We start from the raw sequence: 21,909 nt of genomic DNA, 5'->3' as shown, positions 1-21,909 counted from the left end.
CACTTCAAGTCTTACTGGTTTATTGTTTTTATCCTTTCTTCCACAAATTTAATCCCCTACCAGAGAAGGGTATGGTGGATGACAGTAGACTGAGATGTCTGTTTCCTCTCTTTGAACTTAATTGTATTGTTCTTTTTGTATTCCAGTAGTGATGAAACACAGAATATTGGGTATCAATTTTTGGTTAATCTTTCACTAAAGTGTGCTGGTCCTTTGCTTGAATTAGCCAACTATATAAGGGAAAGGTAAATCAGGATTTCAAAAGGTCACTTGAGAAAATTCTCTCTCCTGCTCTCAGAGGCTCATTCAAAATGAACCTCACCAACCCCTCCCTTTTTTCCTCCATTCTTTACCCAGCAATTTTTACAATTGGGAAAACAAGTCGAAGTACAGCATTACACAAAGTATATAATTTTCTAACCACTAATCTGTATACCTGAAACTAATGCAAAATATTGAATGTAAAAAAATAAATATACTTGTAATTTTTTAAAAGGTACTCCATTACAGTGCATTTTTAAAAAAATATATTTGATTATGTTATTACAGTTGCCCCATTCCCCCCTTCATCCCCCTCCACCCTGCACACCCTCTCCCACCCACATTTCCCCCCCTTTAGTTTATGTCCATGTGTCATAAGTTCTTTAGCTTCTACATTTCTCACACTATTCTTGCCCTCCCCCGTTTATTTTCTACCTACCATCTATGCTACTTATTCTCTGTACCTTCTCCCCCCTTCTCCTCCTCCCACTCCCCTGTTGCTAACCCTCCACGTGTTCTTCATTTCTATGGTTCTGCTCCTGATCTAGCTGTCCTCTTGGTTTGCTTTTGTTTTAGGTGTGGTTGTTAATAACTGTGAGTTTGCTGTCCTTTCACTGTTGATATTTTCATCATCTCTTTCTTATATAAGTCCCTTTAACATTTCATATAATAAGGGCTTGGTGATGATGAACTCCTTGAATTTGACCTTATCTGAGAAGCACTTTATCTGTCCTTCCATTCTAAATGAAAGCTTTATTGGATAGAGCAATCTTAGATATAGGTCCTTGCATTGCATGGCTTGGAATACTTCTTTCCAGCTCCTTCTTGCTTGTAAGGTTTCTTTTGAGAAATCAGCTGATACTCATGGGCACTCCATTGTACGCCATTGTCCCCTTATCTCTTGCTGCTTCTAGAATTCTCTCCATTTTATTTTATTTTTAAGATTTTTTATTTATTTATCTTTAGAGGGGAGGAGAGAGAGGGAGAGAAATGTCAATGTATGGTTGCCTTTCATGCATCCCCTGCTGGGAACTGGCCTGCAGGGAACCAGCCTGCAACCCAGGCATGTGCCCTGACTGGGAATCAAACTGTGATCCTCTGGTTCGCAGGCCTGTGCTCAATCCACTGAGCTACACCAGCTAGGGCTAATTCTCTCCATTTTAATCTGGAGTAATGTAATTATGATGTGCCTTGGTGTGTTCCTCCTTGGGTCCACCTTCTTCCGGACTCTCTGAGCTTCCTGGACTTCCTGGAAGTCTATTTCCTTTGCCAGATTGGGGAAGTTCTCCTTTATTATTTGTTTGGATAAGTTTTCCACTTGCTGCTGTTCCTCTTTCCCTTCTGGTACCCCTATAATTCAAATGTTGGAATGCTTAAAGATGTCATGGAGGTTCCTAAGCCTCTCCTCATTTTTTGAATTCTTGTTTCTTCATTCTTTTCTATTTGGTTGTTTCTTTCTTCCTTCTCCACTCCATCAATTTGAGTCCCAGGTTTGTCCCCATCACTATTGGTTCCCTGTGCATTTCCCTTCATTTCACTTAGCATAGCCTTCATTTGTTCATCTAAATTGCAACAAAATTCAACCAACTCTGTGAGCATCCTGATCACCAGTGCTTTGAACTGTGCATCTGATAGGCTAGCTATCTCTTGGTTGTTTAGATGTGTTGGCTCTGGGGCTTTGATCTGTCCTTTTGTTTGAGTCACTTTTTGGGGGGGTCTGATCGCACCAGTTATGTAATGAGGGGCAGAGCCTTAGGTGTTCACCAGGGAGGAGCAACACAGTTGCTGGATTGTGCTGCTGTGTGTGGGGGTGAGGTTCGAGAGGGAACAATGTGCTTGCTCCACTCTCTGTTGGATTTCAGTCCCTTTCCCCACTTCCCCCAAGCAAACTGAGCCCTTCTGGTGCTGATTCCCATGTGGGTGGGCTTGTGTATGTTCTAGGACCCTGTGGGTCTCTCCAATGAACTCTCCTGTGAGGCTGGGAGTCTTTCCCTGGGCCTCAAACCCCCACGGGTGTTTTCAATTGGTGTTTTGAGGCTTTATTTTGCAGCACTGGGACCCTGGATTGTGTGGTCTGTCTCACTCTCCAGTTTTGCCTGGTTTATCTGCACGCGGATGTGGGCCTGCCACCCAGTCAGCCAGCTGCCTTGAGCACAGTGCCTCGCTTCACAATTGCTGCCTCATTAGGTCTGCCCATTGCCACCCCATGCCCAGGGTCTGCCCACTGCCATCTTGCACACCCGGGTGCCTTGCGTGCCCAGTGCCACTGCTTTTTGTGTTGTGACCCCTCTCTGCCCTGACTCCACCCTGCCTACAGGTCTGGATGAATGTGTCTATTTTAACTCCTTGGTTGTCCAACTTCCATATAGTTCAATTTTCTGTCAGTTCTGGTTGTTATTTTGTTTCTAAATTGTTGTCTTTATTTTGGTTGTGCAGGAGGCACAGTGTGTCTATATACACCTCCATCTTGGCTGGAAGTACAGTGCATTTTTTGAATGTCATTTTCTGTATCATTACTACTATCTGTATTTATTTAGTGTCCCCAAAATCACAGACATTCTGTCTATAGAGAAACCAAATACTATGGTCAGGAGAAGATACTGAGTTAAAGAATCTTAACAATCTCTTTTTACTATTATTACAAAATAATTTACAGCATCTATCTACAATGCATAATTAGTTATTTCTTTTTGTCTTTCCCTTTTTATTTTCTAATATATCTTTCCCATCAATATCTTATTTTTTCTTGTTTTTCTTTTTTTAGTCATTCTTTTTCCTTTCCTGTCTTTTCTCACTATTCTCTTCTCTGATTCACTCCCCTTAGATCCTCTTCATGTTCTATTGTTCAATGACATGTTGATTTTTTCTATCCCATATTCTTATCTCTCTCCCTGATTTCTTCCTCCTTCTTGTGTTTCTTTACTTACACTATCTTCATTTTAATTTTTCTGCCTTTTCATCCACACAATAGTCACATTCATTATTGTAGCTGGTAAATATTCAATATATTTAAATGCTGTTTGAGATATAGTTCACATACCATACCATCCACTCATTTAAAGTGTATAATTCATGACTTTTTGTGTACTCACAGAGTTGTGCATCTTTCATCATTTTTTTTTTATTTCTCAAAAAAAAAGAAAAGAACTGTAGCCCTTAGCCTCGCCTCCCAACCCTCATAAGTCTTCCAATCCTAGGCAACCACTAATCTACTTCCTGTCTCTATAGATTTGCCTATTCTGGACATTTCATATAAATGGAATCATAATGCGTGGTCTTTTTTTTATTGGGTTCTTTCACTTAGTAGAAACATCAATATTGTAATATGCATCAGCATTATTTTTTATTGCAGAATAATATTCCATTGTATAAATATACCACATTTTTATTTATCCATTCATCAGTTGGTGAATATTGGGGTTATTTCTACCTTTTTATTATATTATGAATAATGCTGCCATGAACATTTATGTCCAAGTTTTTGCATGGACGTGTTTTTTCATTTCTCTTGTGCATCCATACTGATATGGCAACTTCGTGTTTAACCACTTGAGAAACTGCCAGATTATTTTTGACAATGGATGCACCATTGTACATTTCCACTGATAGTATACAATGGTTTCAATTCCTCTATTTCCTTGTCTTCCTAATTACAGCCATCCTAGTTTGTCTGAAGTCAGACCTCATTGTGGTTTTAACCTGAATTTCCCTGATGGTTATATTAAATATTTTTAAATTTCCAGCATACACACAAAAAAATTCAAAAAATGTTTTCCAAGGGCTATAGTATGCCACTAAAAATTATAACTTTTTAATGTCTCATGGGAAGATCGGGGTCTATAAGTTAACAAAATTCTTTGTTTTATTTATTTCATGTTCTTAGCCTTGTCTCTAAATCCTGAAGTAAGAAATAAAGCAGATTTAGGTTAAGGCATAAGTATGAAGTCTGACAATAAAGAACACCTCTCTAATTTCCTTTTTTCTACTTTTAGATCATCCCTCTTATATCTTTCTCCCTCATTTCCTCTTTTTTCTTTCTATACAAGTATAAATACTTGTTTTGTGGGGAGGAGTAGAAATTATGTTTGTGATTCCTACATTCAACACGGATGGGAATGAGAAATATTAGAAGAATATGATGCCTGCCCTTGCTCCCCAAGAACAGCAAAATGTATTTACTCATCAAAGTTCAGTGTATTTGTCCAGTTGAGCACTTCATCCACTTCCCATTCCATCACAGAATCTATCCCACCATCTTCAATAGATCTTATTAGCCCTTTCGTTGCTGTGTGAATTAAACCTAGAGTTTCACTATTTGTTGACTTAGCCTCCAGGCTTCCTGCATAGTACCTAAATAGAGGAAAGAAAGAGAGACATAAATCCTCTGGAACATGTGATTACTAGTAGATGCAGTTAATATTTATTGTTGTTATGATACTATTTAAATATACAGCAAGTTTTTATCCTATTTAACACAAATATCTCTAAACCAAGTTCTATGCAATGGGATCTTTTGGAAAAACAAAGTGACTTAAGCAAGCACATTAATCAGAGAGAAGCTTCATTTCAAGATTCCCACTCGGCAAGATGGATTTTTATGATACAAAGAAAAACTAAATTATATCACCAAATCATAGAATTATAGAATCAAAGGGCCTTGAAGACCAAATACTAGCCTACTTGTTTTATAGATAAAGAAATTCTGGAAGAGTTGAGTAACTTTTAGAGGCCATGCAGCACTCTACATTAGTGTTCTATTTTGAAGGTTAACCTATTCTAACACTGTATTTAATTTGACACTCACTTATTAGTAAGTGGCATGGTAGAGGTGTACAGCTGGAATTTGGTATTGAACTATCTGACTTTGTTTTCTTTAATTTTTTTAAATATTTTTTTTAGATTTTATTTACTTATCTTTAGAGGGGAAGGGAAGGAGAGAAAGAGAGAAATATCAATGTATGGTTGCATCTCATGAGTCCCCTGCTGGGAACTGGCCTGCAACCCAGGAATGTGCCCTGACTGGGAATCAAACCATGATACTTTGGTTCGCAGGTCTGCACTCAATTAACTGAGCTACACCAGCCGGGGCTGAACTATCTGACTTTGAATGTTGCTTCTGTGATTTATTAGCTGTATAATCTCTGGCAAATAATCTAGCCTTTCTGGGACTAAGTCTCCTCTCCCTTAAAGTGATAATCATTATACTACCTCCTGCTAGCATCTTTAAGAGGTTTAGAAGTATAAATATAATTAAAGCATTTACAACTACTAGCACATGGTAATTCAATGAAAGAAAGCTTCCATAACCCTGGATGGCAAAAGATGTGACAGTGACAAGATGTATCCCTGCCCTCATCAAGTTTCTGCTTTGTCAGACTTTAAATGGATAATGATCCATGTGAGCTAATGAATTATATAGAAGCAGGAACATGCCTCTTGATTTATATTGCTTAGTATGTGCACAAATGATAAGAAAGTATGATTTCACAATTTTTCTTTTTTCTCCTCAGTTTAAGTTTAATAAAACTACACAAAAGGTATTGCCCCACTACTGTACACATCCTTTGGCCTGCTCCGTAAGTTCAGGCCATTTCCTCCAGAAAAAGAAAGGCTGGCCTCCCCAAACGCTGCAGAAAAAGCCTGATTTGTCCCACACCACATCTGACCTAAATCAAAGATCTTGTGTTTGAAGCATGACAATACTAAAAGAGAGGTTTTGTTCTCATGGCTGTACACTGCCACCATGACCCTATGATGCCCCCATTGCTCACTTCTGCTTAGAAAAATATTCTTGGCTCTTCTGGACATCAGGCTTGATGGCATCACTGCCAAGTTTCCAGCCAGCTGGGCACACTTCCCCATGTTTGTCAGCGAAAGCCTTAACTAGTCTGAGAGTTTCATCCAAAGAGTGGCCAACAGGAAGGTCGTTTACAGTGATCTGTGGAAGGATACCTTTTCTGTCAATGATAAAGAGGCCCCTCGTTGAGATGCCCTCATCAGCCTTTTGGACCCCATAGTCTGAGCAATGGTGGGCTTGGGGTCTGACACCAAGGGAATGTTCACGGATCCCAGTCCTCCTTGTTTCCTGGGTGTGTTGATCCATGCCAGGTGACAGAAGTGAGAATCCATAGAAGCACCAATCACTTGGCAGTTGAGTTTCTTAAATTCTTCCACCCTATCACTGAAAGCAATGATATCCGTGGGGCAAACAAAGGTAAAGTCAAGAGGGTAGAAGAAGAACACCACATATTCTCCTCTGTAGTCAGATAGGCTGGTATCTTTGAACTGACCATCCAGCATAACAGCTGTAGCTTTGAAGTTGGGGGCAGGGTGCCCAATGTTAGCATTTCTTGAAGACATCTTGCTATTAGTGGCTCTGAGACACAAATACCAAAAGAAGCAGGTCAGGAAGAAGAGTCATGAAGCGCCTGATTTTACAATTTTTCTAGAGTTCTTCATTCACTTATTCATTTAATAAACATTTACTTCAGTGTCCAGCGTTTGCAAATCAATCTGTGCAGTGGTGAAATGCCTTCATGGAACTTGCAATCTTCCCTGTCTATACTCTCCTCCCTAAACAGCAGGCACTTAGCAGACATATACTAAATTAAAAAATGCATAAATGATGGTACCCTATGGCCCATAGTTATTAACTAATGCTCATGCCACAACAAAAATGCACTTAGAAATTAGAAACTGCTGAAAGGCTAAGGTTGAGGGTATTTTTTATGAGTTCCTCCATGTTTACCTTCCCAAAGATACACTTAAGATTAGATTTTGGAACTGGGGTGATACTCTATTTTTCCTTTTACAGCTCTGATATATAACAATTCATATATCTACTTTTTGTTCTCAGACTTTATTTTATTTTTGAAATTTAATCTTGTATTATTTTATACATTACATTTTAGTCCTCTGATTCTCCCCTCTGTTGTCCAGGTCCCTGAGTCCTTTTTCCTTTTTGCTCAGTCCCTCCACCCCCTAACCTCCCCCTGCCCCAGCTGTCATCCTGCTCTCCATCTAGGAGTCTGTCCCCATTTTTCTTGTTTGAGTGACTTTTTTTTGTTTCCCTGGATGAAAAAGGTCCTCATTGGGAAATGTTTTGCCAATGTGGCAGAGGTGAAACAAAAAATGGCAGAAGCACTAAAAGACATCAAAATTGATGAGTTCAAAAACTGTTTTGAGCAGTAGCAAAACTGTCTCAGTAGGTTTACTGCATCCAATGGAGAGTACTTTGAAAGTAACAAAAGTTTAAACATGTAAGAATCAATATACAATTTTGTAATAAATATATTCTGTGCTTAGGGTTCCCCCTCATACTTATTATACACCTGTAAATCTATCACTACAATAAAAAATGAATACATCACCACGCCCAAAGTTCCCTGTGTGACTTAGTAATCCTCTCCCTCCTTCTTCCCACTCTTATCTCCAGACAACCATTGATCTGCTTTGTGTCACTCTAGATTTGTTTGTATTTTCTAGAATTTTGTGTAAATGAAATCATATAGTGTGTTTTCCTGTTTGACTTGTTTTGTTAATTCAGCACCGTTATTTTGAGATTCATCCATGTTGCTGTGGGTGTCAATAGTTCATTCCTTTGTACTGCTGAGTGGTATTTCTTTGTGCAGGTACATCACATTTATTTATCCAGTGATATTTGGGTTGTTTCTGGTATTTGGCTACTTCAAATAAAGCTGTTATAAACATTTATATACAGTCTTTCTGTGGGCATCTGTTTTATTTCTCTTGGATAAATACCTAAGAATGAAATGGCTGAGTTGANTTGTATTTTCTAGAATTTTGTGTAAATGAAATCATATAGTGTGTTTTCTTGTTTGACTTGTTTTGTTAATTCAGCACCGTTATTTTGAGATTCATCCATGTTGCTGTGGGTGTCAATAGTTCATTCCTTTGTACTGCTGAGTGGTATTTCTTTGTGCAGGTACATCACATTTATTTATCCAGCGATATTTGGGTTGTTTCTGGTATTTGGCTACTTCAAATAAAGCTGTTATAAACATTTATATACAGTCTTTCTGTGGGCATCTGTTTTATTTCTCTTGGAAAAATACCTAAGAATGAAATGGCTGAGTTGAATGGTAGATATATCCTACCATTTAACTTGTAAGAAAACTGCCAAACTCTTTTCCAAAGTGGATGTACCATTTCCATTTGCTCTATATGTGTGCAGACAATTTCTGCCATTCAAGAGGTAATGTAATATCTCATTAGTTTTGGCTTGTACTATCCTAATGACTAATAATGATACTTATTAGTTCACTTGTGCTTATTTGCTATCCACATGTCTAAATTGTCAGAATGTTTGTTTAAATCTTTGCCATTTTAAAATTAGGTTGTATTCTTATTATTGAATTTTGAGGTTAAAAATATTCTAGATACAAGCCTTTTATCATATATATTTTGCAAATGTTTTCTTCCTGTCTATGGCTTGTGTTTTTATGTATTTTTTCACATGTGCAATAATTTTTTGTGATATATCTCCTCAGGCAAGGGAAACAAAAGAAAAAAATTAACAAACAAGATTACATCAAGCTAAAAAGTTTCTGTACAGCAAAGGAAATCAACAAGAAAATAAAAAGACAGACTTCTGGCCAAGATGGAGGCATAGGTGGAAACACTGTGCCTCCTTGCACAACCAAGTTTAAAGAGAACAAAGTTTTAGTAACAAAAATGCAACCAAAACACAGAAAATTGAACTGTACAGAAGTCCAACCACAACAAACCATTCACCCAGACTGGTAAGATGGGCAGAGTCAGCGGCTGGCACAGTGGGGTCCCGCAGGGAAAGGTGGCCAGACCAACCCAGGCATGCAGGCGGGGGTTGGCAGATCTCAGGTGTGGGGTGGCAACGTGTGGACCCAGTGGGGCAAAAGGTGGCTGGCTGACCGCAGTCACACATTCGTGTGCAGACAAACCAGGCAGGGGAGCAAGCAGTGAGACAGACCGCGCAGACCAGGGCCCCAACGATGGGAATTAAAGCCTAAAAGCACCAATTGGAAGGACTTTCGGGGTCGAGTTGCCGGAAGAGGCTCCCAGGCNTTACATCAAGCTAAAAAGTTTCTGTACAGCAAAGGAAATCAACAAGAAAATAAAAAGACAGACTTCTGGCCAAGATGGAGGCATAGGTGGAAACACTGTGCCTCCTTGCACAACCAAGTTTAAAGAGAACAAAGTTTTAGTAACAAAAATGCAACCAAAACACAGAAAATTGAACTGTACAGAAGTCCAACCACAACGAACCATTCACCCAGACTGGTAAGATGGGCAGAGTCAGCGGCTGGCACAGTGGGGTCCCACAGGGAAAGGTGGCCAGACCAACCCAGGCATGCAGGCGGGGGTTGGCAGATCTCAGGTGTGGGGTGGCAACGTGTGGACCCAGTGGGGCACAAGGCAGCTGGCTGACTGTGGTCACACATTCATGTGCAGACAAACCAGGCAGGGGAGCAAGCAGTGAGACAGACCGCGCAGACAGGGCCCCAACGATGGGAATTAAAGCCTAAAAGCACCAATTGGAAGGACTTTCGGGGTTGAGTTGCCGGAAGAGGCTCCCAGGCTCACAGAGAGTTCATCGGAGAGACCCACAGGGTCCTAGAGGGTGCACAAGCCCACACACCAGGGACCCAGCACCAGGGGGCCCAATTTGCTTGCAGGAAGCAGCAGAGGGGACTGAAATTTGAGAGAGAGCAGAACATACACCATTCCCCTCTCTGATCCTGCCCCCACATACAGTGTCACAACCCAGCAACTGGTAAAGACCTAAGGCTCCACCCCTCATACATAACAGGTGTGAACAGACCAAAACATTATGGCTCAGGAAGAAGAGCTCAAAGCCCCAGAGCCAATACTTCTAAGCGACCAAGAGATAGCCAACCTATCCGATGCTCAGTTCAAAATACTGGTGATTAGGATGCTCACAGAACTGGTTGATTTTAGTCACAAACTAGAGGAAAAAATGAAGGCCAAACTAAGTCAGAGAGACAAATACCATATGAATTCACACTCATATGTGGAATCTAATGAACAAACTGAAGTAAAAAGCAAAATAAAGACAAACTCATAGATGGAGAGCAGGATGACAGCTAAGGGAGGAGGTAAGTTAGGGAGTGGAGGAATTGAGAAAAAAAGAGAAAGGACTCGTGGACATGGACAATAATGTGGTGATAGTTGGGGGTGGGGTGTATGAAGGGACTAAATGCAAATTGAAAAAATACAATAAAGATTTAAAAAATTAATAATAATTACAACTTCCAATTGTTTGTTGCTGGAACATGGCAGTACAATTTCTGTATTTCACAACCTTTATAAACTCACTTATTAGTTTCAGTAGCTTTTTTTTTGTACATTTCTTAAGATTTGTACCTAGACAATCATATCAACTGTGAATAAGGACTGTTTTAGTTCTTCCTTTCCAATTTCAGTGTCTCTTTCTTCCCTTTCTTTGCCATATTTCACTGGCCAGGACCTTCAGCACAATGTTGTAAAGAAGCAGTGAGAGAAGACATCCTTGCCTTGTTTTCTCATGTTAGAGGCAAAGGAGACGGTCTTTCATCATTAAGTATGTTAGCTGTAGATTTTTTATAGATGCCTTTTATCAGGAAGAGGTTCTCTCTCTTATCTCTAGTTTTCTAAGAGTTTTTATCATGAATGATTGTTGGGTTTTTGTTTTTCTTCACCTATTAAGATGATCATAACTAAATTTTTTTAAGTCTGCTAACATGGTAAATTACATTGTTATTTTTTAATTCTTATAAGCCTCAAGTGTTTTTTTGTATCTGGTAATACCTTATAGAAATTGTTGGAATGTGGCCCTGGCCAGGTGGCTCTGTTGGTTGGAGCGGCATCCCTCCAACCAACTTTTTATTGTCTTTTAAAAAAAAATGTTGACACTATTACAAAAGTTCCCATTTTTCTCCCCTTTACCTGCCTCTCTGATTTTCATTTCCTTTCCTCTTTTCTCAGGCTTCCCTTGGATTAAGTGATTGTTTTATATGATTCTACTGTATCTCCACTATTAGCTTATTAAGCTTCCATCTTTGTTGTTATTGTTGATTTTATGGTTACTTTAGGGTTTGTGGTACACATATTTATTATGGTTTACATTTAACCAATATTATACCAGTTCATATGTAGCATAAGACACTTCTAATAGTATATTTCTGTTTCACCTTTCTCAACCTTTGTAATATTGTAATATTGTTACCATACATTTTACTTCTGCTCCGTTATAAATTAATAAATGCTATAATATATCATTGTTTCTGCTTTAAATAAATTACCTTTAAATATTTTGAACTTTAGTAATTGTATCATGTGTTGACATTAGTTATTTTTGTAACTATCTACTTGTAATGTCAGAAAAAGAGTTATATTTTTTTGAAATGAAGATTCTCAATAAAAGAGAAAGGAAGTACAATTGTGGAACTGAGAATTTAAGTAGGACTTGATTGGCAATATGAACATTAACTTATTCTTTTTTTATATTTTATTGATTATGCCATTACAGTTGACCCATTTCCCCCTCTGCATTCCCCTCCACCTTGCACACCCCTCCCACCCACATTACCCCCCCTTTAGTTCATGTGCATGTGTCTTAAGTTCTTTAGCTTCTACATTTCCCACATTACTCTTGCCCTCCCCCTTTCTATTTTCTCTCCACCATCTATGCTAGTTATTCTCTGTACTTTCTCCCCCTCTCTCCTCCCCCCACTTCCCTGTTGCTAACCCTCCATGTCATCTCCATTTCTGTGGTTCTGTTCCTGTTCTAGTTGTTTGCTTAGTTTGCTTTTGTTTTAGGTATGGTTGTTAATAACTGTGAGTTTGCTGTCCTTTCACTATTCATATTTTTTATCTTCTTTTTTTTAGATAAGTCCCTTTAACATTTCATATAATAAGGGCTTTGTGATGATGAATTCCTTGAACTTAACCTTATCTGAGAAGCACTTTATCTTGCCCTTCCATTCTAAATGAAAGTTTTGTTGGATAGAGCAATTTTAGATTTAGGTCTCTGCATTGTATGACTTACAATACTTCTTTCCAGCCCTTCTTGGCTGTAAAGTCTCGTTAGAGAAATCAGCTGACAGAATTTCAGTCTGATGGGAACTCCTCAGTCTGGGAATTCCCTCAGTCTGATGGGAACTCCTTTGTAGGTGACTGTCCCCTTATCTCTTGCTGCTTCTAGGATTCTCTCCTTCATTTTAATCTTGGCTAATGTAATTATGATGTGCCTTGGTGTGTTCCTTCTTGGGTCCAATTTCTTTGGGACTCTGAGCTTCCTGGATTTCCTGGAAGTCTATTTCCTTTGGCAGATTGGGGAAATTCTTCTTAATTATTAGTTCAAATAAATTTCCCACTTGTTGCTGTTCCTCTTCCCCTCTGGTACCCCTATAATTCTGATGTTGGAACCTGGACCAAAACCCTAGGGGTTCCTAAGCCTCTCCTCACTTTTTTGAATTCTTGTTTCTTCATTCTTTTCTGTTTGGTCATTTTTTTCTTCCTTCTGGTCCACTCCCTTGATTTGAGTCCCAGTTTCCGTTCCATCACTGTTGGTTTCCTGTGCACTTCCCTTCATTTCAATTAGTTTAGCCTTCATTTGTTCTTCTAGTTTGTGACTAAAATCAACCAGTTCTGTGAGCATCCTGTATTTTGAACTGTGCATCTGATAGTTTGACTCTCTCTTGTTCACTTAGAAGTATTGGCTCTGGGGCTTTGAGCTGTTCTTCCTGAGCCATAATATTTTGGTCTGTTGGCCCCTGTTACATATGAGGGGTGGAGCCTTAGGTGTTCACTGGGAGGGGTGGGGGGAGGGAGGCGACCCAGTTGCTGGGTTTTGACACTGTATGTGGGGGTGGGGTCCGAGGAGGGCAATGGCATTTGTTTTGCTCTCTCTCAGATTTCAGTCCCCTCTGCTGCTTCCTGCAAGCAAATTGGGCCCTTCTGGCACTGGTTCCCAGGTATGTGGGCTTGTGCACCCTCTAGGACCCTGTGGGTCTCTCCAATGAACTCTCTGTGAGCCTGGGAGCTTCTCCTGGAACCTCGACCCAAAAGTCCTTCCAATTGGGTGCTTTTAGGCTTTCATTTCCATCGTTGGGGCCCTGGTCTGCGCGGTCTGTCTCACTGCTTGCTCCTCTGCCTGGTTTGTCTGCACACAAATGTGTGACTGCGGTCAGCCAGCCACCTTGTGCCCTCACTGGGTCGGTCCATTGCCACCCCACACCTGAGATCTGCCAACCGACGCCTGCATGCCTGGGTTGGTCTGGCCACCTTTTCCTGCGGGACCCCACTGTGCCAGCCGCTGACTCTGCCCATCTTACCAGTCTGGGTGAATGGTTCGTTGTGGTTGGACTTCTGTACAGTTCAATTTTCTGTGTTTTGGTTGCATTTTTTGTTACTAAAATTTTGTTCTCTTTAAACTTGGTTGTGCAAGGAGGCACAGTGTTTCCACCTACGCCTCCATCTTGGCCGAAAGTCTGTTTCTTCATTCTTTTCTGTTTGGTTGTTTCTTTCTTCCTTCTGGTCCACTCCACTGATTTGAGTCCTAGTTTCCTTCCCATCACTACTGGTTCCCTGTGCAAGTTGCTTCATTTCACTTAGCACAGCCTTCGTTTTTTCATCTAATTTGCAACCAAAATCAACCAGTTCTCTGAGCATCCTGATCACCAGTGTTTGAACTGTGCATCTGATACATTGGCTATCTCTTGGTCACTTAATTGACTCTGGGGGTTTGATTTGTTCTTCCGTTTGTGCCATAACTTTTTGGTCAGGTTGTACCTGTTATGTATGAGGGGTGGAGTCTTAGGTGTTCACAAGTTGCTGGGTTGTGGTGCTTTATGTGGGGGTGGGGTCAGAGAGGGAATAATTTTGCTTGCTCTGCTCTCATATTTCAGTCCCTTCTTCCACTTCCCACAAGCAAACTGGGCCTTTCTGGTGCTAATTCTCATGTGGTTGTGCTTGTGTAAGTTCTAGGACCCTGTGGGTCTCTCCAACAAATCCTCCTGTGAGGCTGGGAGTCTCTCTTGGTACCTCAACCCCCACAGATTTTTTCATTCAGTGCTTTTAAGCTTTATTTCCCAGCACCAGGGCCCTGGGTTGCACGGTCTGTCTCACTGTTTTTGCCTGGTTTATGTGCTCAGGAATGTGTGACCTCGGTCAGCGAACCACCTTGTGCATCTCACTGGGTTTGCTCATTTCCTCCCCATGCCCGGGTCTGTCAACCACTGCCTTTTCCTGCTGCAACCCCTCTCCATTGGCCGCTGGCTCCGCTCCTCTTAGAGGTCTGGATGAATGGTCGTTGGACTTCTGTACAGTTCAATTTTCTATCTGTTCTGGTTGCATTTTTGTTTCTAAATCTTTATTGTCCCTAATTTTGGTTGTGCAAGGAGGCACAGTGTTTCCACCTATGCCTCCATCTTGGCTGGAAGTCAACATTAACCTATTCTTTACATGTAAATTTAGTATCTATCTTTATTTTATTTTATTATTTTATTTTATTTTATTCTATTTTATTTATTTTTAGAGGGGAGGGGAGGGAGGAAGAGAAACTTCAATGTGTCGGTGCCTCTCCAGTGCCCCCTACTGGGGACCTGGACCAAAACCCAGTCCTGTGCCCTGACTGGGAGTTGAACTGTGATCCTCTGGTTCACAGGCCCATGCTCAATCCACTGAGCTACACCAGCCAGGGCTATATCTTTTTAAAAATTGTGGTAAAACATTTAACAAAATTTATCATCTTAATTATTTTTAAGTATACAGTTTAGTAGATATTAATTATTTTTAAAGATTTAAATTATAAGGAGAAAACTCCTTAATATTTACTTATATTACCATTTTGGGTATTCTTCATTTTTGTAAGGATCTAGATTTTCTTTTTAAATAATTTATTTATTCATCTTTAGAGGGGAAACAAAGGAGAGAGGGAGAGAAATATCAATGTATGGTTGCCTCTCGTGTGTCCCCTGCTGGGAACTGGCCTGCAACCCAGGCATGCGCCCTGACTGGGAATCGAACCTCAATCCTTTGGTTCATAGGCCCGTGCTCAATCCACTGAGCTACACCAGCCAGGGCAGGATCCAGATTTTTATTTAGAATCATTTTATTCCTGCTTCTTTGCATGTCTGATAATTGATTACCATATGATAGACATTATATATTTTATATGATTTTAGGTACTAAAGTTTTTTGTAGTCCTTTAAGTATTTGGGGGCTTTGTTTTGGTATACAATCAAGTAAACTTGAAAACAATGAGTTTTTGACACTTGCTTTTAACATTTGTTAGATAGATCCAGAATGACTTTTAGTAAAATCCACACAGTCAGCATCTTAGGGCAGAAAGAAGGGTTGAGTAGGTCTGATGGCCAAATTAAAGTTATCAGATGTGTAAGAGTAAACGCTTATTTCCATAACTGATGTCCCAATGGAATGTGATTTCCTCAATGTCAAAGACAGTGTGTCTTTTCACATTTACTTCCTGAAGCTGGACTGTGTCTGGCACATAGTAGGCATTTATTAAATGTTTGCTTTCTATGTATTCTTAAATATATAATTATAACCTTATATTTTCTTTTAAAAATAGCATATAGCTGTACTAGTAGTAATATCATTTTTTTAAACTTAGAATATTCTATACTTCTTTAGTAAGTTTTCATCAACTTACATTTGCCTCATCCATTCTATTTTTCTAATTTTTCTTTTCTTTTCCATATCTTGTCTTCTCTTCAGTTTAGAGAAATGAAATTTGCATTCCTTTTTGTCTCCCACCATTACATCTTCAGTGGATATCCAAAACTATTGAGAAATAAAAAAATGAATATATTAAATGCTGAAATACTGATTATGAGGTTATCTGACTAGAGGCAGAAGTTCCATGTGCTTAACAGGAATATGCCAAAATACAGAACGGTTAAGATAGACCCTTTCAAGATATTTCTAATTTCAGTGATGGGTGAACAGCACATTGAGCCTCTGGAGGCACATGCGTCAGAAAGACTGACAAAGTTCTAGTACTGAGATACTTCATATGCATTTGAACAAATGAATAAATGAATGAATGAATGAGTGAATGAAGAGACATAGTCCAAGAGTGTTTCAGTTTCTCATAAGAACAGACCTGACCTACTCTTAGCATTGGTGCCTTTTGAAGACTGTAATCCTCAAAGAGTATAGACATCCTCCAAGAACAAATAAGTCTCCACCATGTCCTGAGTTTGTGGTTTCCCATTTATGACACTTTATCCTAAGTGGCCATCTATTTTCCTGCTTCTGATTCATTCCCCTGCCCCCACCACACACACCTTAACTCACAAGGAGGGGAATTTGCTAATCCCCACAACACTCTGTATTTTTCACTATTAAAGCACATATTTACTACATTACACTGAAATATTCTGTTTACTAAATGCCTTCTTAACTACAAGGCAAACTACTTAAGGAAAGCAATTATTCTTACTTACTATTGTATACCTAGCATTTGGTACAATGACTGACTCATGGCTGGTATGAAATAAAGTTTGCTGAATGAATGAATGCATTCCTTGATCATTTTCACTTTTCATACTTAGTATATTCAACATATATCACATTCTACAAACTGTCTATTGGCGATTGAGGATTTGATGAAGATATGTGAGGATACTTGTATAAACAGACATTTATAGAACCAGATCATGTTAACCGATAAAATGTAAGTTTACACCTGGCTGGTGTAGCTCAGTGGATTGAGTGTGGGCCTGCAAACCACACGATCTTGGTTCAATTCCCAGTCAGGGCACATGCCTGGGCTGCAGGCCAGTTTCCAGCAGGGGACCCACGAGAGGCAACCATACATTGATATTTCTCTCCCTCTCTCCTTCCCTTCCCCTCTAAAGATAAATAAAATCTTTTTTAAAAAATGTAAGTTTACAAATACCCTTAGCTATCTCCACAAAAAGGATATTAAACATGGGTGTCTATAGAAAAGTTCCTGAGTCACATATATGCATTAAGAAGTATGTATATTTTAAATCATTCTGTTCAATGAATATGAATACATGGTAAATTCCCCAACACCATAAAAATTCAAATGATTTTCCACCAGTCTCTGCTGTTATAAGCTCTGCAAGAGAAAAAGTCATATTGTTCTCAAGAACTCCCACCTATATCTAGTCCAAGGATTAACATAGAGTCAACAACATCTTCAAATTTGCTTTTATGTAAAGATGGTAAACTGCTGAGTACCAGTGAGTATCTAAATTGGCTTCAATCAAAGCTAATTACTAAAAGTATAAATAAATGTAAGTAAAAAAAGATATATTCCTGTATTGTTATTTCTTTTTTTCCTTTATTCTCAGATGAGGATGTACTTACTGATTTTAGAGAGGGAACATGAGGGAGAAAGAGGGAGAAAAACATCAAAGTGAATGAGAAACAAGGATGGGTTGCCTCTCATATGTGCCCCTGATGGACAGATGCCAAACCTGCAACGCAGGAACGTGACCCAACCAGGAATCGAAACCACTACCTCCTGATCTGTGGGATGACATTCTGACCAAATGAGCTACCAGGCCAGAGCTATTCTTGTGTTTTGAAGTATTATTAGAAACCCTAGGACTTATGCCAAGATGAAGGCATAGGTGGAAACACTGTGCCTTCTCCCATAACCAAGTTTGAATACAACAAAGGTTTAGTAAACAAAGATGCAGCCAAAGAACAGAAAATTGAACTATACAGAAGTCCAACAACAACGAATTGTTCAACCAGACCGGTAACAGGGGCAGAACCAGCAGTGGAGCAGGGTCAGGCAGGAAGGATCCCCCCACCCCAGGCACCCAGGCAGCCAGGGTAGCATCGGGCAGACCCAGTGAGAGCATAAGGCGGCAGGCTGACCACGGTCACGCATTCGTGCACAGTGAGACAGACCGCACAGGCCCCAGCAGTGGGAAGCTGCAAAGGGGGCCGCCATTGCTCCTTTCTGACCCCGTCCCCACATACAGCATCACAACCCAGCGACTGGGTCGCCCTGCCCTGGTGAACACCTAGGGCTCTGCTCCTCATACATAAAGAGGCATGAACAGTCCAAAATATGGCTCAAGAGGAACTCAAAGCCCCAGAGCCTATAACTCTAAGCAACCAAGAAATAGCGAACCTCTCAGATGCACAGTTCAAAATACTGGTGATCAGGATGCTCACAGAAGTGGTTGATTTTAGCCACAAATTAGAGGAACATATGAAGGCTAAACTAATTGAAATGAAGGGAGATGCACAGGAAACCAATAGTGATGGAAAGGAAACTGGGACTCAAATCAATGGAATGGACCAGAAGGAAGAACAAAACATCCCACCAGAAAGGAATGAAGAAATGAGAATTCAAAAAAATGAGGAGAGGCTTAGGAACCTCCAGGACATCTTTAAACGTTCCAACATCCGGATTATAGGGGTACCAGAAGGGGGAAAGAAACAGCCACGAGTGGAAAACTTATTTGAACAAATAATAAAGGAGAACTTCCCCAGTCTGGCAAAGGAAATAGACTTCCAGGAAATCCAGGAAGCTCAGAGAGTCCCAAAGAAGTTGGACCCAAGAAGGAACACACCAAGGCACATCATTATTACATTAGCCAAGATTAAAATGAAGGAGAGAATCCTAGAAGCAGCAAGAGATAAGGGGACAGTCACCTACAAAGGAGTTCCCATCAGACTGTCAGCTGATTTCTCAAAAGAGACCTTACAGGCAAGAAGGGGCTGGAAAGAAGTATTCCAAGTCATGAAATCCAAAGACCTACATCCAAGATTGCTTTATCCAGCAAAGCTTTCATTTAGATTTAGAACGGAAGGACAGAAAAAGTGCTTCTCAGATATGGTCAAGTTGAAGGAGTTCATCATCACCAAGCCCTTATTATATGAAATGTTAAAGGGACTTATATAAGAAAAAGAAGATGAAAAATATAAACAGTGAAAGGACAGCAAACTCAAAGTTATTAACCACACCTAAAACTAAAGCAAACTAAGAGGACAGCTAGATCAGAAGCTGAACCATAGAAATGAAGATCACATGGAGGATTAGCAACAGGGCAGTGGGAGGAGGAGAAGTGGGGAGAAGGTACAGAGGAGAAGTAGCACAGACAGTAGGTAGATAATAGATAGGGGATAGGGCAAGAATAGCAGGAGAAATATAGAATCTAAAGAACATGAGACACATGGTCATAAACTAAAGGGGGGAATGGTGGGGGAGGGGGTGTGTAGGGTGGAGGGGAATGAAGGAGGGGAATAGAACAACTGTAATGGTATAATCAATAAAATATATTCTTAAAAATAAATACATATAAATAAATCATACCACACACACACAAAAAGAAACCCCAGAGTAGTTAACTTAGGCCATTTTTATCAACTAAATTACTAGGATTTACTATTTTAAAAAAAGTGATTTTAAAATTAATTTTCAAAAAGACAAATTGGTTTATAAAGATATAAGATTCAAAATTGTTAGTATTTTTTCTTACTCTATCAGAAACAGGTCTCCAGCCATTGTTCTCTATACGATGATACCATCCACTGTGATCCTCTTCCTGAACTTTATCACTTTTAATATGAGATGCATATTTTGCTGAAAGTTTTGTGTAATCTCTAGGGCTATTAGCACATAGATCTTCAATATGTCTCTCAGTAAAAATTTTATAGTATATTTCAGGTGGAAATTTAACCTGTAGATGGAAAAGTTCAAAGGACCATTGTATCCCAATTAAAAAATAATTTACATTTTGAAAATTACATCTTATAAATGTTATATAATAAACTTTAAAATTACAACTTATAATTCACCCATACTTACACCACCTAATCTGAACCGCACATGAACGCCAGCAGCAGCATCTAGAAGCTCTGCCTATAAAAAAAATTACTTTTCAGCATTCTGTATATACCAACTCACTAATTCTCACTCTATTATGTTAGAATAATTGCTGAATATTGATTATTTATGAAATAGATCAAGTGACTAAACTTTAATTATTTTTAAATTAGAAAATGTTTTAAGATTTAATTTCTTATAGACATCTAATAAGTAAAACAACTTACATGATAAGTGACAAAATAATATAAAATTATGTTTCCTTTCTATTTAAGTGTAAAAGTCAAATGATTTGTTATTCATAAAATAAAAGTTTTAAATAAGTGCTCAAATATATGGTTTATGTATTAAATATTGTCTTACACATAAATTCAGAAGAAAAAACTTATATTGGTCAATGAGAGTTTTATACCAGATGACCTATCCTAACTGCCTTTTATTAAATTTTTTAAAATCCATGTTTTAATCTTTTATTTAAAACTTTTTCCTTTTAAAGATTTTATTTTAATTTTAGAGAAGGGAAAATGGAGAGGAAAAGAGGGCAAGAAACATCAATGTGTGGTTGCCTTTTGAGGGTCCCCTACTGGGGACCTAGCCTGCAACCCAGGCATGTGCCTTGACTGGTAATTGAACCAGCAACCCCTCGGTTCTCAGGCCAATGCTCAATCCACTGAGCAACACTAGCCAGGGCTAAATTTCTTGGGGCGGGGGGGAGATATTTTATTTATTTATTTTTAGAGAAAGGGAAGAAGAAAGAGAGAGAGAAACATCAATGTGTGTTTGTCTCTCACGTACCCCCTACTATGGACCTGGACCAGACATATGCCCTGACTGAGAATTAAACCAGGGACCCTTTGGTTCACAGGCTGGCACTCAATCCACTGAGCTATGCCAGCCAGAGCAAATTTCTTAAGAATTATATAATTGATTTTCTAAATGTTGGTGCTCTGGATGAAATGGAAAATAGAAAAAAAAATTTGGTACTCTATTAAAAGACAGTTCAACATTGTCTCCTGAAAATATTAAGTTAGATGAGAAAATAAATGTTATCTTGTTTAGTCCATAAAGCCCTAAAAACAAGACTAGTTTTACATAATTTTCTCTTGAGTAAAAAATTATACACACACATATAATATATAGCCATAATTCAAATATGAAAAAGATGCTTTAAAACACGATTTTAAAGTATATATTTATAAAATTCATAAAATACATACTTTCATATATGAATCTGTCCAGAAAAAAGTCTAGCCATTGTTAATATAATGAGAACAGTTTGCACAACATCAATGCAACCTGGCAGCCAAGGAGAGTGGACTACAATGCACATGCATGAACAATGATGACTTCACTGTACTAGTTAGTGGGGGCGGTAGAAACTGTTGAGTGAGCATGTATACATGTGGCTGTTGCATTCAAATGGCTGAGTGAGTAGAGCAATGAATCTGTTTCAAATTTTGTGTTAAGCTTGAACATTCCTCTGCACAAACTATTTGGATGATTCAGAAGGCTTTGGAATGATGTAATGAGTGCAGCACAAATAGAAGTGTGGCACAAATGCTTCAAAGATGGTCGAGAGTCTATTACAAATGCTTCAAAGATGGTCAAGAGTCTATTGAACGTGAATAATATTCTAGAAAGCTCACAACAAGCAGAGCACCTGAGAATGTTGAATGTGTATAGGTTGCAATCAACAAATATCGGCAACTGACAATGCGAGAACCAGAAGCTGATCTGAAGATTCCAAAAACAGTGTCTGAGATTTTGAAGCAGGATCTTTGCATGAACCATATCATGGCAAAATCCAT

General features: G+C 39.1%; 1 protein-coding gene and 1 pseudogene across 1 annotated transcript in view; both read right to left on the bottom strand.

Moving 5' to 3' along the window:
- Positions 1-21,909, bottom strand: part of CUNH11orf65 (chromosome unknown C11orf65 homolog) — a 49,628-nt gene that overhangs the window by 5,889 nt on the left and 21,830 nt on the right. Inside the window, exons 4-7 of the mRNA XM_037047703.1 lie at positions 20,084-20,137; positions 19,755-19,955; positions 15,935-16,065; positions 4,441-4,611 (exon numbers count right to left, since the gene is read on the bottom strand). Of these exons, the coding sequence (XP_036903598.1) occupies positions 4,441-4,611; positions 15,935-16,065; positions 19,755-19,955; positions 20,084-20,137 (557 nt within the window). The remainder of the gene's footprint in view (positions 1-4,440; positions 4,612-15,934; positions 16,066-19,754; positions 19,956-20,083; positions 20,138-21,909) is intronic.
- Positions 5,997-6,686, bottom strand: LOC118988240 (peroxiredoxin-1-like; annotated as a pseudogene).

Source organism: Sturnira hondurensis, unplaced genomic scaffold (assembly GCF_014824575.4).
Source record: "Sturnira hondurensis isolate 20B ecotype Veracruz unplaced genomic scaffold, ASM1482457v3 Scaffold0006213, whole genome shotgun sequence".
In the NCBI taxonomy this organism is placed as follows: Eukaryota; Metazoa; Chordata; class Mammalia; order Chiroptera; family Phyllostomidae; genus Sturnira; species Sturnira hondurensis.
This window is presented reverse-complemented; position numbering and strand designations above follow the sequence as displayed.